Source organism: Salvia hispanica, chromosome 5, assembly GCF_023119035.1.
Source record: "Salvia hispanica cultivar TCC Black 2014 chromosome 5, UniMelb_Shisp_WGS_1.0, whole genome shotgun sequence".
Classification (NCBI taxonomy): domain Eukaryota; kingdom Viridiplantae; phylum Streptophyta; class Magnoliopsida; order Lamiales; family Lamiaceae; genus Salvia; species Salvia hispanica.
Genome location: NC_062969.1, coordinates 8,704,198 through 8,722,458, shown reverse-complemented (window position 1 = coordinate 8,722,458; position 18,261 = coordinate 8,704,198). Strand labels below are relative to the sequence as shown.

General features: G+C 43.3%; 1 protein-coding gene across 1 annotated transcript; it reads left to right on the top strand.

Annotated features, from left to right (window-relative positions):
- Window positions 1-698: 698 nt before the first annotated feature.
- LOC125186995 (protein JINGUBANG-like) lies at window positions 699-2,575 on the top strand. Its single transcript, XM_048083491.1, has one exon. It carries the CDS (start codon window positions 807-809, stop codon window positions 2,181-2,183), a length of 1,377 nt encoding a protein of 458 aa, XP_047939448.1. The 5' UTR covers window positions 699-806; the 3' UTR covers window positions 2,184-2,575.
- The last annotated feature ends 15,686 nt before the right edge of the window (window positions 2,576-18,261 follow it).

Below are 18,261 nucleotides of genomic sequence, written 5' to 3'. Positions count from 1 at the left end.
TTAAGGGTGCCACTTAAATACTAATATGGTATCAAATATTGCCTCCTCTACAGAAGCAGTAAATTTAATTAGTTAAATTAAACAGTCAACTTTCCAAATTGGAGATTAATTAAACCAAGAATTATCAAAAGTAAAGTAATGTCAAAGGTCAAGCAAATTAAATCAACGCTAAAAGCACACATTTTTATAATTTCATGTTGACTCACTGTATATCGTTTCCACGTTGATACTCCTCATTAGTTTTACTATTGTTTTCTATAGAATATATTCGACACCATATAACAATTCATAATCAAGATGTGTTACTAATTAAGAATTGAGATTTAAATTGATACTAGTACATTTTAAAAATCAATCATTAGTTCAACGTAATTACTAACTCAATGTTAAAGAAAAAATATATATCGATCGTAAGTAAATATTTAAACACAAAATGAAAATTCAGGATGATTATGAAAATTACCCTTTTACGAAGTAAAGAGGCAGATTAGTACTAGTCATTAGTAGTAATTCAATGAATCTTAATTGCAGTTGCGACCAATAGGCAATATGCACAGAAATTACTCCTTCGTGAGCTTCACGTATCCTCTCACCACGTGTTCCTCTATTATACCCTGGGTTTACCTACTCTATTTTTCTCTAAATCAAAATATCAAATCAAAAATCATATGTATATATATACACACACCCCACATCCTCATTTAGTCATTTTCTCAGTACTTCAATTATCAATTTCAAATCCCCCCAAAAAAACACCCCATCACAAAATAATTGCTCAATCACAAACACTGACCCCATCACACACGATGACAATCGTGCCTAAAACCGCCGCAACGGCCTCGCCGGAGAATACCAGTCTCAGGCGACGGAAACTCGGCTTCCTCCTCGCCGATCCCTCCAATCAAGACAGCGACTACAGCGACGAATACAGCAGCTCCCGCCACCGCCTCAGCGATGCCTCCTTCACAACCACCTCCGCCGCCGACAACCACGCCGCCGGCTACTACTCAAACCCCAGCAGCGCCACCTCCTCCCCCTACAACCCCATGTCCCCGTGGACTCAGCCTTCCCCCTACACGAAATCCCCATGGATTCATCAGCTCGTCGCCTCCTCATTGCCCGACGATGTTTCGGCGGCGCACAATCACGGCCTCATCGGATCGCTCTACCGCGAGGAAGGCCACGTGTACTCCCTGGCGGCCGCAGGCGGCCTCCTCTACACCGGCTCCGACAGCAAGAATGTGAGAGTATGGAAGAATTTGGAGGAATTCTCTGGATTCAAATCCAGTAGCGGATTCGTGAAAGCCATAGTTGTTTTCGGGAATAGAATTTTCACGGGTCATCAAGATGGGAAAATCCGGGTTTGGAAGCTATCCGGGGATAAGAAAAACACGCATAAACGGGTGGGGAGCTTACCCACGACCCGGGATTTGCTAATGAAGTCAATCAATCCGAAAAACTACGTGGAGGTGAGACGCCACCGCAACGTGCCGTGGGTGAAGCACTACGACGCCGTTTCGTGCCTAGGCGTGGACACGGACCGCGGCCTGCTATACTCGGGGTCGTGGGATAAGACGGTGAAGGTGTGGCGGATCTCGGATTCGAAATGCCTGGAGTCCATCGCGGCGCACGACGACGCGGTGAACTCGGTGGCCGTGGGGTTCGACGGCCTCGTCTTCACGGGGTCGGCGGACGGCACGGTGAAGGCGTGGCGGCGGGAGCTGATGGGGAGGACGACGCAGCACGTGCTCGTGGAGACCATGCTGCGCCAGGACCACGCGCTCACGTCGCTGGCGGTGTCCCACGCGGCGGTCTACGCGGGCGCCTCGGACGGGCTGGTCAGCTTCTGGGAGCGCGGGAAGCACTTCATGACGTACGGCGGGGTGCTGAGGGGCCACAAGCTGGCCGTGCTGTGCCTGGCCGTCGGGGGCAGCCTCGTGTTCAGCGGGTCGGCGGATAAGACCATCTGCGTGTGGCGGAGGGAGGGCGGAGGGATCCACTCGTGCGTCACGGTTTTCACGGGGCACACTGGCCCCGTCAAATGCCTCGCGGTGGAGAGGGACTCCTCCGAGGAGAAGCACTGGATTGCTTATAGCGGGTGTTTGGATAGTAGCGTTAAGGTGTGGAGGGTCTCCGAGAGCGCCAGGGCGGAATTACTCGAGCACGATGAGGAGGAGGAGTGAAGAGGCGGCGGCGCGTGGTGTGAACGGGGCATATGCGAATCTGGACCGACCAATGAGGGGATTGGTGGGGACGGGATTGTTGATTTGTCACACATTCTTAGGTGGGAAGGAAGAGTAAAAACCAACGGGCATTGAATTTATGGTCATAAATGCACAAGGCTTGAAGATTTTCTCACTTTGTTTTAGTTTTGGGCATGGGAATATGAGATTATCATCAATTTGTATATACACCCACACTGGTTTTAACTTGTCAAATTTCTTTATTAGTTTATTATCTTTAATTGTTGTTATGTTTGTTAGTCTAGTCTCATACTGATGTTCGTTTTGGTGTATAGAGGAAAATGAGAGGAAAAAACTATGAATATATTCTCCTATTGTGTTTATATGTTACATTTCACACTTGTACGTTTTTGTGTCACATTATTATAGTAGGAGTATGTATTTGTTATGTATGCATTATCCGTTTACGGGAAATTCAACTGGAATCTTGAATAATTGTACATTGCATAATGGAAGATCGGATAAGTAAATGCTTACACAGTTTACAACTAATAATACAATATAATGATCTAGACTGCTGAAAATTAATTGATATTTGCATTATCAACAAACCATTACTATATTTTAACATAGTGAGATCGCATACTTGATTCTAAATCGAAAAACAACAGATTCGTAGAATACTTTACTAATAAAATATATGGGTAATAAGTCAAATGAAATATTAGACGATTTGAATATCTTGCAACAAGTTATATACTATAATTATCGAAGACTTTTTTTTATCATTAATGAAAACTCTTATCTATAGCGGAAAACTTATTCTCTTGAATTTTCGGTTTCACACAGCCTGGATTAAATATAGCCATAGCATAGGTAAGCCATAAAATACTACTAGATCATGTGTATGTAATAATAGTAAAAGATGATGTAATTAATGGTTTGATAATTGCTATCCATTTCTATTTCAATAGTCATACGTGTAGATTTACACGAAACTACAAAACTGCATGTATCTGAATTTTCTTTTCACTTCACACGTTTGGACTGACCTAAGTCTCAAACCCCTAATAATTAAGTCTAACATTCAAATATGTTGTACTGTAGTTCTATGTTTCGTCATATATATAATACTACTTTAAATTGTATGTACAACTAAATATCTAAATAAAGATGGTTTATGTTTACTCCTAAAACAAGTTCCCTTCTGCTTTTTTTTTCTGCTGTTGATGAAACATTTTTTGGAAGTGGTGTTGTGTTCATTGAATATATGAGTTGGGAATTTTCTGTTAAATTTCGAAACTTTATTTTTGGTGTACCTATCATTCTACCTTTTGTATCGCAATTTTAAATGATCCCTGTGCATTTCTTTTAGTATGTGAGATTGACATGTTAATGACTTTAGACGTGAGTGAAAAGATAAGCTAATAGATATGACAAAAATACAAATGAAATCTTATTGTACTCCATATTCACGATTTTTGTTTCTAGTTGTAGATTGTAAATTTATTCATTCTAATAATCAAATGTATACAAATTTCCAGCTTTTATATTCGCTGTTTATGGAATGATAGATAACATATTTTCCAATATCCATATTCAATATGTCATTTATCTGTACTTATACAATATTCATACACAAAAGGTAAATTAATTAGAGACATTAGAGTAATTCAATAGAGAGTGGGAAAGACGAATATGTATATTAGAAGTTCTTATCGAGCTTTTATTCAATCCCATGTAAGTAAACCTCACTTATTTTTACTGTTAAAAAATGCCATACCAAATTTAAATGAGTTTAAGTGTACATTAATGTAAAGAGATAAATGTAAGCCAAATTTGAGTAAGCCTTCTGACCCATGTAGTAATAGGACTGTGTAATGGTAGAACATTATTTAAGTTCACCAGTTTAATTGTATTCACGTTTTAAATCTATTTATTCGAAACATCCAAATAAATACAATATTTATGGGTAATTTAACAGTATAGCCGATATCTAATTGGGTAGCTCACCAATAACGTCCCCTCCCCAACCCCCTCTCTTAACCATCAATTTCTTTAACAAACTTTCAAATTTTGAACCGTGTGTGTATGATTTCTCGATGATTCCTTATTCGGAACATGAATTGAATCATAATGTGTTCATTGCGCTTATACGATGAATCGAGCACCGTACAGAAATTTTAGATCAAATTGGACTTCTATTAAACCTTGCAATTTAGTTCAAAAGCTGCAACCTTATTTTAAATAAAAATCGTGTTATTTTTGTGAAAGAACATAAAGTTAGATTTTTCATACGCGACATTGTTCCGATCACAGTCATCAATTACGTGACGCAATATTGTGCAACTTATGAAACTAAAGAAATAGTGGCAACAGGTTTCTTCTTTACATTAGAAGATTCACAACATAATTATTACGTTAAATTTAATAGTAGTAGTTATATTAAAATATTTCATATTAACACTCCAATCATAAGAACAATATCTGTATACAAATTTATCCAACTATGCTCATAATAATATTCATAAATATCGGACACTTATATCTACAGACTACATACACAGAGGTGTGTTATATTGCTAACTATTTAAGTTGCTAATATATTAAAAATGTCAACACGATGACATCAAAACATGACACATAATATCAACACATTATATTGAAGTTCAACAAAATTATATGTTAACATTTTAATGTCATCGTGTTGACATGTTTAATACACTGCATTGATGAGTTATCAAGTTAGCAACTTAAGAAAGTACTACATACATATTTATATATAAAAATAACTGAGTTTATAATTGTTAGTATATTCTAAACAATTAGCAAGGATTTTGCTTTTTATATGGAGTGTGTAAGGGGAGATATTTTCTATTGGATTTAGGAAGTGTCGGCGGCGCTAACCAAGTGGGCCTTCTGCATAATGGTAATAGGCCCTTTGCAAAAAAACAAATGGGCCTACGGCCCTTTAATTACCCAGTTAAAACATGGCCCCTTATTTATCTACTTAGTTCAGTGGTTACCTCAAAAGAGAAAACTGACTCGGTTAACTATTTAATGGCCTTTTTAATAACGAAAATCAGAAAATCATGAAAACAAGTATCTTTAAAATTTTATCAAAACGGTAAAAATTTGGCTCTTTACAAGCAATGTTTTTAAAATTAATTTTTTGTAGTTAGAATTAACCTTTGCTTAAGTAAAATGGTTATTTAGATGTATTGTCGCCTAAAAATCCAACTTTATACTATTGTAGTACCAAAATGAATTGTCATAGGACTTAAAATAGCATGTGACATCTGCACTACATTTTTTTAGATATTAGAGCATCTCCAATGGCTTTAGGCCAGCCACAGACTAGCCACTCTCTTTCCCTGCTGCGTCATCAACACTAAAATTCCATCTGCCACATCATCATTTTAAGCAAATAGGCTAGCCACAGGCTAGCCGCAATAAAAATAATTCAAAAACAACTAAATTTACCGAATTAAATTTACGACAAATTACGGAATTAAAATTACGAGACATATTAATTTCATTTTTAAAAAAAGTACATTCATTAAAAAAAATTACATAATAAAGAAAAAAATTATCGCCGTGCAGTCTTCCGTGCCCACAACTCTTCAATTATATCCTTTTGGAGTTGAATATGAGCATTCACTTGGGGCATGTCGGCATGTGCCTGGAGGCGGTCGGCTTCATCGTGAAGTACCCCACGTCGTACGTTAGGGGTGGCCATTCCGTGGCTTGGACCGGCTTCATCGTCATTGGCCCAATTAGTCAGTTGTACGCATTCGTCTTCGACGATCATGTTGTGCAAGTTAATGCAGGCGTACATTATATCAGCAATGCAGCCGACATCCCACAAACGTGTTGGACCCTTGATTGTCGTGCAAAGTAGGCCTTCCTGTCATCATTTGCATGCCTGATCGTCTTCACAAAGACGGGCCACCTAGGGTATATCCCATCCGCCAAGTAGTAGCCCATATCATGCCGGTTGCCATTGGCCATAAATGAGACGGCCGGACCGATGTCCCCGACACTTCTCGTTGAAGAGGGGCGACAAGTTGAGGACGTTGAGGTCGTTGTTCGACCCGGCTACCCCAAAATACGCATGCCGATCCACAACCGGTAATCAGCTACGGCCTCGAGGATCATCGTGGGATTCTTTCCCTTGTAGCCGGTCGTGTAGGCCCCTTCCAGGCAGCTTGGACAGTTCTTCCACTCTCAATGCATACAATCTATGCTGTTCTAACATCTTGGGTAACCCATGCTGCTCCTCGTGCATCTGCATCAGATCCTGACAATCTTGGGGGGTAGGGCTTCGAAGGTATTGCTCACTGAAAATTTGAATCACGCCATGACAGAAAAACTTCACATTCCAAAGAAGTCGTCTCACCGATGAGGAGGTACTCATCCCACATGTCTGTCGCGCCTCCGTAGGCCAACTGTCTGATTGCTGCTGATAGAGTAAAGGCCGTCAGAAGATCAAGAGCACAAGGAATGCTCCGGAATTGCTTAGAATTAATCACTCGATTGCCGCTTAATCAAGACACAATGAATATGATAAATAAAGATGGAAGTATCTCGGCTTTATTTGATCACAGTAAAGAACAAGGAACAACGGAAGATAAAAATCCTCACCAGGAGGCCTGCGCTAAAACGCCCTAAAGATCGAGTTTCCAAGATGATTTCTCGTCTGTGGAGAGCTCAATATTTATAGGCTTACAATAACTAATGGAGCTAAAAAAGTGCAACAACTTAATCATGAAAATAACAATTAACAAATGCCGAGATTTTTGATGCTGACTCCTTCTTCTATTTTTCTGAGTTGTTAGGCTAAACAACTCCCCTGCTTTCTCGCTCATATCTCTTCCAGCGTGTATCAATTGCCTCCGCCGTCGAAGAAGCCTTGTCCTCAAGGCGGAAGAGAGGAAACTGACCACGCATATCAGCAACGTCCATCCAAGTTGCCTCATCGATCCCTTGACCCAGCCACTTGACAAGCACCTGCTCAAACTCCTCCCCTTCCCGGTTCACCACCCGCCTCTCCAACACAGTCTCGGGAAGGACTGGGGGGTCTGAATCCCATAACGAGGAAGGCAATTCCTGCGCAGGGACCTCCGAGCCAATCGCTCGTTTCAGCAATGAAACGTGGAAGACCGGGTGGATGCGGGATCTAGCTGGAAGCTTCAAACGGTAGGCCGTGCTACCAATTCGGGCCTCCACCCGAAATGGACCAAAAAAACGGGGAGCAAGCTTCCGATTAGGAGCCGTGAAGAGTGTGGACTGCCTGTAAGGACGGAACTTCAAAAAAACCATGTCCCCTACTTCGAATTCCACATCCCGACGATGCTTGTTCGCGGAGGCGACCATTCGCTGTTGGGCGCGCTCCAGATGACGTCGCAACTGTGCCAACATCTCGTCTCTGGAACGCAGGTTATCCAGCACAGCTTGAGCTCGGACTTCGCCGGGTAAAAAGTCATGGATTGTTGGGGGAGGTCGTCCATATACTATCTCAAAAGGAGACATGCCCGACGCCGAATGAGAGCTTGTATTATAGCAATACTCAGCCCAAGATAGCCACCTATTCCACTGCTTCGGCTGATCGGACGAGAAACACCTCAGATATGTCTGCAGACACCGATTAAGGACTTCGGTCTGCCCGTCTGTCTCCGGGTGGTATGCCGAACTCATCTTGAGCTTGGTCCCGGTTGCCCGAAACAGTTCGCGCCAGAATGAACTGAGAAAAATGGGGTCCCGGTCAGAGACAATGGAGCGGGGGATGCCATGTAGACGGACTACTTCTTTAGTAAACAAGTCTGCTACTTGCTTAGCAGAGAAAGTATGACGGAGAGCCATAAAATGGGCATATTTTGACAATCGGTCAACCACCACAAACACACAATCGACGCCGCCTGCCTTAGGAAGACCCGATAGGAAGTCCATACTCACATCTTCCCAAACACGTTCTGGGATTGGTAGAGGTGCTAGAAGACCTGCTGGTGCTTGTGTTTCAGACTTGCTCCTCTGGCACGTTGCACATGCCGCAACAAAATTTGTCACATGCTTGATCATTCCCGGCCAATAGGAATTTGACCCGAGGCGCCGATATGTCCGGTAGGCACCGGCATGGCCCCCACTTGGAGTCATATGGAATTCAGCCATCAACCTTGGAATCCATGGAGAGTGGGACGGAATCACAAATCTGCCTTTATAAAATAGGGCTCCATGAATCAACTCATAGTGTGGGGCGGTTGGAACACCTTCTTCCAATGCAGTTTTAATTTTTTGGAGTTGGGGGTCAGACGCCAAGGATGACTGTGCTGCTGACCAATCAGCCCAGATTGGGCGAGATAGGGCGGTCAACTCCATATGCTCGTTGTCCCGGCGAGAAAGTGTGTCGGCTGCCCGGTTGAGCCTACCTTCTTTGTAAACAATAGAGAAGTCATATCCCAGGAGTTTGGCCGCCCAATTTTGTTGAGCCGGCGACGACAAGGGGTGGGCTAGCAATTGCCGTAAGCTCCGTTGGTCAGTGCGGACTATGAAGCGGCGGCCCAGAAGATAGGGGCGCCAATGTTGGATGGCGAGGACCAAGGCCATGAGCTCCTTTTCGTACGCCGACTTAGCTAGCCAACGAGATGAGAGAGTCTTGCTAAAATAAGCAACGGGTTGGCAGTCTTGCATGAGGACCGCGCCTAGGCCGCGACCAGAAGCATCACATTCAACGATGAACTCCTTAGTAAAATCTGGTGTGCGCAGGAGGGGAGCTGATGTCAAAGCGGCTTTCAAATCGTGAAACGCCTGATCAGCCTCTGTCGGCCAAGTCCAGGCCCGCTTGGGTGGGGCCGGTTCTGATTCTTCAGCAAGACTGTAAGGGGGGCTGCAATCTTCCCATAGTCCCGAATAAATCGACGATAGTATCCCGTTAAGCCAAGAAAACCGCGGATATCCTTAAGCATGGTTGGAGTCGGCCATCGCATCACCGCTGATATCTTAGAGGGATCCATTTTGACCCCCTCGAAGGAGACGATATGGCCGAGGTATTCTACCTCTCGTCTTCCCAACAAGCATTTTTTTGGATTCACAACCAGCTGATTATCCTGGAGGACTTGAAATACCTGCCCGAGATGTCGTAAGTGAGCCTCCCAGGAATCACTATAGACTAAGATGTCGTCAAAAAAACCGAGAACATGCCGGCGCAGAAATGGCCGGAAGATGTCATTCACGAGACTCTGAAAGGTGGCGGGGGCGTTGGTGAGGCCAAAGGCATTACCAAAAATTCATAGTGACCCGAATGCGTGCGAAACGCAGTTTTGTGAATGTCCGGGGCGGCAACCCGAATTTGGTGGTACCCGGCCCGCAGATCTAGCTTGCTAAACCATCGAGCACCGTGCAATTCATCCAAAAGCTCTTGGATAATCGGGATGGGGTACCTGTCCGGCACAATTCGCTTATTTAACTCGCGGTAGTCCACACAAAATCTCCATGAGCCATCCTTTTTCCGAACAAGTAGAACGGGACTTGAATATGGATGAAAAGACGGAGAGCGTGACGCTCTTCGGTAAATACACTGTGCGCACAGAAGGAATTTAACAGGTTTCCTTGGTCCAGCAAATCCACTAGATCACGTGGTCTAGGAACTCGTTGGTTGACGGAAAATCCTGGTCGTCGGACACACAGAGCACTCTTTCAAAAACCCTCAACCACTTTACTAAACCTAGTATAGGGAAGTAGGGATCGATCCCACAGAGATGGATGCGTAATAATCATGTTCAAGGATTTGGACTTGTTTTTGGGGTTGGCTGCTGCCACGCATTTTTCTTGGGTTGAGGAAAATAAACTTAACTTGGGAATTTAAAACTGCTACGCTAACAGCTAGACCTAGGCGAAACAACAAAAAACATGCACGAAAAACAAACACTAGATCTAAGAAACTACTCTAATTACCTAGACCTGGGAAACAAACTGACCGTGTGGACCATGACTGAAAAAGCAGAGTACGGACGAAAAGCTGGCTAAACAACTAACTCTGGTACTAACGAACAGCGACATCATCTTCTTCAACTAAATTGCGCAAAAACTCAGAATAAAACAACATGAACCAAATCGGAACAGAGCAGACCGAATCTAAACCATTTTAAAGAGTAACAATGAAGAACTAAACAGAACTAAAGAAGCTAGACGAAGTAAAACAGAAAGTAAGCGGAAAACTCAAAATCCATGCACAACTCAACCTCCTCACTTCGGATCCAACCTCAGACGCTAAATCCACTCCGGATCCAAGCGTCCGACTCAAACTCCAACCAAAAGAAACATTTCATAACTTCAGATTTAAACAACAACCTCCAATCAATCAACAAACCACAGATCTATCACCAAATTCCCAGATCGAGATACCACCGCAGCAAAAACAGAGATCAACATATAACTTGTCAAAATAAACTCTCAACAGCAGGATCTATGTAAATCAACTTGGAAAAAAAAAACAGATAAACACAAACAAACAGAAGTGAATAGATAATCAGTAGCATCAACAACCGAATCGACTCCCAAAAGTGAAGTTCGACCGTGAAAGTGCAAAACAACTGAAATTTAAAGAGATTGTATCTTCGCCCTCAAGCGGACGGTGTTGCAACTGAAACTTTCTGAAGAAATAAACCCCTTCGGAACCGAAACTACCCCAGATCTCTCATTCCCAAGTATGTGTTATGTGTGTGAGCTAAGAGTGAGCGAAAAAAAAAGTGATAATTTGTGTGTTGCATATAGGCGTTGGAGTGGGGCCAGCCCTCAGCTACTGACTCCCTCCTTCACGCCTTCTTTTCCCTTAGATTCTGCTCATTTTTTACTTCATTCCTTCGCTAGATTGTTTCCTTCAGCACCTCCTTGATCTAGCGATTCTGTCACACACCTGGCTTATAAACCGTGTTAGACCCAGCAAAATGTAACGCTTTTCACCATATAACCGATGCATGAAATTAGCCTTATCAATGGACTTGTGCTTGGTTGAATTACGCCCGACGCTAGCATCTCTGCTACCAACCTCTCCATCTCATCCTTTTGGATATGATTGTATCGGTAGGGTCTGACTGATACAGGCAAAACCCCTGGCTGGAGGGTAATGCGGTGGTCCGTCCGCCGGGCTGGTGGAAGGGAGCTGGGGCCGTTGATGACAGCTGGAAACCAAGGAAAGGACAGGATCAAAGTCAAACTGGTCCTTCGATATATCGTCGGTCATCGAACGGAGTACCCAACAGGCATCGCCCGCCTCCAAAGTCTGAATGTCACGCGCGGAGCATGCCCGATGGGTTAAGGAAGGGTCGCCTCTGATCGCCACATGCCGACCTTGCACCGAGAACTTCATAGATAAATCATTCCAATTGGCGGTCACATAACCCAAGGAAGCTAGCCACGACACACCTAAAATAACGTCAATGTTCCGCAGAGGAAACACATAACACGAGAGTGTAAAGACCTCAGAAGACACAGTCAGGGCGATGGCTCTGCAAATCCCCGCAGCCCTGACCCGAGAGCCGTCGCCTAAAGTCACCGAGTAGGGAATGGTTGGTGTTACCGGTAATTTGAGTAGCGTAGCAAGCTGATCTGAAATAAAACAGTGACTAGCTCCGCTATCCACCATTACCAGCACCTTATGCTGGCCGATTTTTCCGACTAATTTCATGGTCTGGGAGGTATCCAGCCCGTTCGAAGATAATTCTGACAACTCTAATTCCTGATCGGATTCCCACCCCTCCGGCTCCACGGCCGAGCCATCGGGCAAGATTTCATCACCGTCGTCATACACTAGCACGTTGAGAGTCTTTGGAGGGCAACGGTGAGTGGGACCAAATTTCAAACCACACTTAAAGCACGTACCTGCTGCAATGTGCTTTCGGTATTCCTCCGTTGACATATTCCTGAATTTCCGTGAGGGGTTCCGGGATGGTCCCATGGCTGATTGGGGCGAAAATGATTGGGAGTACCCTTTTGAGATAGCCCGCGCCGAACCTGCTGCCGACGTGGCTGATTGGCTAGCGGTCAGCGACTTACCCGAGTATGGGGGCAGATTCCCCGGAACTTGGTCGATGTCGAGGGCTAGCTGGACCGCATCCGAATAGTTTGTGACCTTGGCCGCCTTCATTTGCAAGCGAACATCAGGGCGAAGGCCAGCCAAGAAGAAGCCCAAGTATTGATGATATGCTAGGTCCAGTACCAAGGCGAGGCGTGACTCGAAAACCGCTACATAGTCAGCCAAAGAGGCAGTGTGGCGGACCGCTGCGAAAGCCTCATATTCATCCAAAGCGCCGTTGTTCCCGAAATGCTTCATCAGTTCCTGTAAAAAACGATCCCAAGAGAGGTTGGGAATGCGTTTGATCAATAGTTGGTACCATGGGAGTGCTGGTCCCGTCAAAGCCACCATGGCTACCTTCACCCTGTTCTCCACTGGGTATTAGAGACCAGGAAATATTGCTCGGCCCTTGCCAGCCATCCGACCGCCTCGGATCCGTCGAAAGAGGGCATGGTCAGAGATGCAGTGGTCCCTTTTTCCGCGGTGCCCGGCTCCAGGTTCTCCGCAGATTCCTTGTCAGTGGGTCTGCCATTCGTCTTTCGCATCTCTGCGATGAACAACTCAAGTTGAGAAGCCACCGCCGAAATTCGTTCGTCCGTCTTTCGAAACTGGGCATTCAAATTGCCCACGGAAACTTGTAGGGAATCAACACCTTTCTCCAATTTCCCGGCAGCCTTCTCTAATCCGTCAAGTCGCGAGTCCGTATTCCGAGTGTTAACCATCGTCACCGCACCAATTTGATAGAGTAAAGGCCGTCAGAAGACCAAGAGCACAAGGAATGCTCCGGAATTGCTTAGAATTAATCACTCGATTGCCGCTTAATCAAGACACAATGAATATGATAAATAAAGATGGAAGTATCTCGGCTTTATTTGATCACAGTAAAAGAACAAGGAACAACGGAAGATAAAAGTCCTCACCAGGAGGCCTGCGCTAAAACGCCCTAAAGATCGAGTTTCCAAGATGATTTCTCGTCTGTGGAGAGCTCAATATTTATAGGCTTACAATAACTAATGGAGCTAAAAAAGTGCAACAACTTAATCATGAAAATAACAATTAACAAATGCCGAGATTTTTTATGCTGACTCCTTCTATTTTTCTGAGTTGTTAGGCTAAACAACTCCCCTGCTTTCTCGCTCATATCTCTTCCAGCGTGTATCAGCTGCCGTGCACTTTTGAATTGGGGTGTGGCTGGGTCTGCCGGCCGCATCGTGCCTGAAGCGGAAATACAGATATCGACACTCCAAAGCGTCAACGATACGCATAAACAACTCCCTGCGCATTCTAAAACGCTGCCTGAACATGTTTGCGGGAAACCGCGGGTCCGGAGCGAAGTTGTCGTCATATAGCCGCTGATGTGCAGCTACGTGATCCCGATCAATCACTGCTCGGCGGTGGACAACGGGTGGAGGGCGAGGTACCGCCTGATGTTCGACCCTTCGCATGTACCGCTCTATCTCACGGTTCATGTAGGCCTCCATAGTCTCGTTCATCCGCCATTCGTACTCCTTAGCATCCCCACCACTACCACCACTACCACCACTGCTACCACCCGCGTTACTCATCGCTCGATATTGCTCTTGTACATAAATTTAGAGAGAGAAAAACTCGTTAAAACAAGTGGTGCAAATGAAAATAAAACTAAAATCGCGTTTATATAGTTTTTCAAAAAAATTCAAAAACAAAAAAATGAAAAATAGCGCTGGCCGATTGCTCGCCGATCGGCACGCCACAATGGCGGCCAACGCATCGGCCAGTGCTCGCCTATTCTCTCGCCGAAATTGCGCTGGCCGATTCCAATGGTTCGGCTAGCCGACCGGCTAGCGACGCGAATCGGCTAACCGGTGGGCTAGCCGCTATTGAAGATGCTCTTAAAGCATGATTTTGATTTTTATACTACTCTTATGTTCTTTTGATACATGATACACATCTTGTTTGACCACCGCCATCATTTAGTCTACATTGACATTGGCTTTATTTATACATTTAATTTGATATTAATATTTTTATTAACATTATTGATTTTTGAAATTATACAAAAGTCATAGTATCTCAGTTTGTTCTTTCATTCGTAATTTAAAGTTACAGAGAGAATGAATGAATAGATCATTGATTATTTTTATGTAATTTTAAATACTAGTATTAATTATGTAAGGTAGTACTCCCTCCGTCCCAGGGAAGATGATCCATTTCTTGGATGACACGGGATTTTATGTTTTGTGTGTTAAATGGAGAGAGTAAAGTAAGAGCATCCGCAATGGTCGGCTAGCGACCGGCTAGCCGATTCTTCGCGCTGGCCGGTCGGCTAGCCGAACCATTGTAGGCGGCCAGCGGTAAACCGGCCAGCCGATCGGCGTGGGCTGGCCGATTGGTGGGCGTGGCCGATGCGCTAGCCGATCGGCTAGCCGCCATTGTAGCTTCCCGATCGGCCAGCGCCGATTTTTGTTTTTTTTTTTTTTTTTTACAAACCTATATAAACGCGATTTTCGTTTCATTTTCATTTGCACCACTTGTTTTAACGAGTTTTCTCTCTCTCTAACTTTCTGTACAAGAGCATCATCGCGCGATGAGTAACGCGGGTGGTAGCGGTGGTGGTAGTGGTGGGGATGCCGAGGAGTACGAACGGAGGATGAACGAGGCTATGAATGCCTACATGAACCGCGAGATGGAGCGGTACATGCGTATGGTGGAACAGCAGGCGATACCTCGCCCTCCACGAGTTGTCCACCACCGAGCAAGTGATTGATCGGGATCACGTAGCTGCACATCAGCGGCTGTACGACGACTACTTTTCAGAGAACCCGCGGTTTCCCGCCAACATGTTCCGGCGGCATTTTAGAATGCGCAGGGAGTTGTTTATGCGCATCGTTGGGGCATTAGAGCGTCAATATCTGTGTTTCCGCTTCAGGCACGATGCGGCCGCGGCAGACCCGGCCACACCCCTATTCAAAAGTGCACGGCGGCAATCAGGCAGTTGGCCTACGGAGGCGCGGCAGACATGTGGGATGAGTACCTCCACATCGGTGAATCGTCAGCCCTGAAATGTCTGAAGGAGTTCTGTGGGGCGTGATCAACATTTTCGGTGAGCAGTACCTTCGAAGCCCTACTCCCGAAAATTGTCAGAATTTGATGCAGATGCACGGGGAGAAGCATGGGTTCCCCGGATGTTAGGCAAGACATAGATTGTATGCATTGGGAGTGGAAGAACTGTCCGACTGCCTGGAAGGGGGCCTACACGACCGGCTACAAGTCAAAGAACCCCACGATAATCCTCGAGGCCGTAGCTGATTACCGGCTGTGGATCTCGCATGCGTATTTTGGGGTAGTCGGGTCGAACAACGACTTCAACGTCCCCGAACTCGCCTCCCCTCTTCAACGAGAAGTGCCAGGGCGTCGGTCCAGCCGCCTCATTTGTGGCCAACGGCAACCGGCATGATATGGGCTACTACTTGGCGGATGAGATATACCCTCGGTGGCCGGTCTTTGTGAAGACGATCCGACAAACAAGTGATGAAAAGAAGGCCTACTTTGCGCAACGACAGGAGTCGGCGCGCAAGGACGTGGAGCGCGCATTTGGTGTGCTCCAGTCTCGATGGGCGGCAATTAAGGGTCCAACGCGTTTGTGGGATGTCGGATGCGTTTCCCAGATAATGTACGCATGCATTATCCTTCACAACATGATCGTCGAAGACGAAGGCATACAACTGACTAGTTGGGTCAGTGACGATGAAGCCGGTCCAAGCCACGGAACGACCACCCCTAGTGTACGACGTGGGGTACCTCTCGATGAAGCCGGCCGCCTTCAAGGAATTTGCCAACATGCGCCAAGTGGATGCTCATATTCAACTCCAAAAGGATATAATTGAAGAGTTGTGGGCACGGAGGATTGCACGGCGATAGTTTTTTTCTTTATTATGCATGTAATTTTTTTTTTTATCTATGTAACTTTTTTAAATGCAATTAATGAATTTTCCCGTATATGTGTCGTAAATTTAGTTCCGTATTTTAATCGTAATTTTAATTCCGTAAATGTAGTATATTTTGAATTATTTTTATTGCGGTTGGCCTATGGCTGGCCTAAATCTGATGTGGCAGGTGGATTTTTTAGTGTTGCTGACGTGGCAGGGGAGAGAATGGCTGGCCTAAGCACCATTGCGGATGCTCTAAGAGATGGGATAAAGTAGAGATAAGGGGGTTTCCATTTTAAGTAATGGGCCATCTTGGTTGAGACAAACCAAAAAGGAAAGTGAGTCATTTTTAATGGGACGGAGGAAGTATTAAACAAAATAAATGATTAAAACAAATAAATGGGGTTTGCATGGGGTAAACGAACTGGTATTCATGAATGACTGTACTCATATAATGTACTCCACTATGTAGTGTAACATTTTATTTCTATATATAATTACTTGATATAATTATTTATATTAAATATTAAATATTAATTAATTATAGCAGTTCATGTACATTAGAATAGCACAACAATTTATATCCGTTATGATAAGCTAGTTCAAATGTGTATAAGATTTTTGGTACATTGCATCTGTGCTTTGATACTTCCCTTTTAAGTAATTGTACGTGGTAGAAGGTAAAGACAATAAAAAAAAGACTTTGGCTCAATTGTTTTCGCAATTGCAGTTAGAATAATATTTTTGAATTTATAATTGATTTTTATCTTCTCATTGATCAAGATATGAAACTCCATCCTTCCTACATAGGTCAGCTCGAGAAATTTCTTACGTCGTAATCTGTGGCTGTTGCTGTTCTTAAATATTGAAGGCAAAATAGTCTTTGTTAATGTTTAAAAGATCGTTACATCTAACACACTACCAAAATAAATTTATAATTTAAGTTATGATTTTAAATTATATATTATCAATGTATCATTTTGCATGAATCAATATGAATGGAGATTTTATTGCTTCGGTCGACCCAGCACCTTCTAAATTTTGTGCAAGTGTTAGTTAGCCACATAATTATTGATTAAACAAATTAGAGACCTAAAAAAGATAACTCAAATGTGGGTGTCACGATGTAAATTAGTTGGTAAAATATTTCTTCATTCATATAATAGGCAGGAGGTTCAAATCATTAATGGATTATTATCGATTCTGATAGATAAGAAGGGAAAAATAACTCAAATTTAATAAAATACTAAGTCTATAAGATAGGAACAGAGAAAATTGGTTGAAGATCTATATAAATGGAAATGTGTCCCACCGGTCACCAATTTTGTGGTATAGGCTATATACACTTTTATTGCAATCGAAAATTAAAAAAATACCCTCATCTCTCCCTTGTCGCTCACGGTCTCACCCCTGACCCAGACCCAGACCCAGACCCACATGAAATAGTATCATCTCATATAGTAGTAGTACTGTAGTAGTATTATTTAATGCACACCATGTTGAATTCATATTTTGCATAAGTTACGTGTCAACCAATTTGTTGTCCACCAACCAAACAAACGCATTTACAAGTTACTCCTATTAAGATTATGATTCCTTGTACAGTTATACTCCTTATCATGTGTTTCGAATATAAACAAAAATTATTCAAATTTTAACTTAGGTTATCGAGATAATTATCTTTAATTAACTAATTAGAGTAATAACTGAATTAACTAATTGACAAAATGGAATTTGTAATAAACGTTTAATTGATATAGTAAAAGGATATATAATTTTAAAATTACAATATGCTTCAGAAATTCTAATTGACAAAATAATAATACTAGTAGTAATAGTTATTATCATCATGATCCAAAATTTTAATAATTATATTAAGATTGTCAAGTTATTAACTGATAAAATCTAATTACAATACAGTACTATAATACTAAAATTCTTGATATTACTTACAGTTATTCTATGATTCTATATTTTGAATTTTAGTAGAATTTTAAAATTAAAATACTATTATTAAATTAGTTTCAGAATGACAACAATATAAAATAGTGGCCATTTTTCGGCTGGCTTGTTTCCCACTCTACTTTGCACTTTGCAGTCA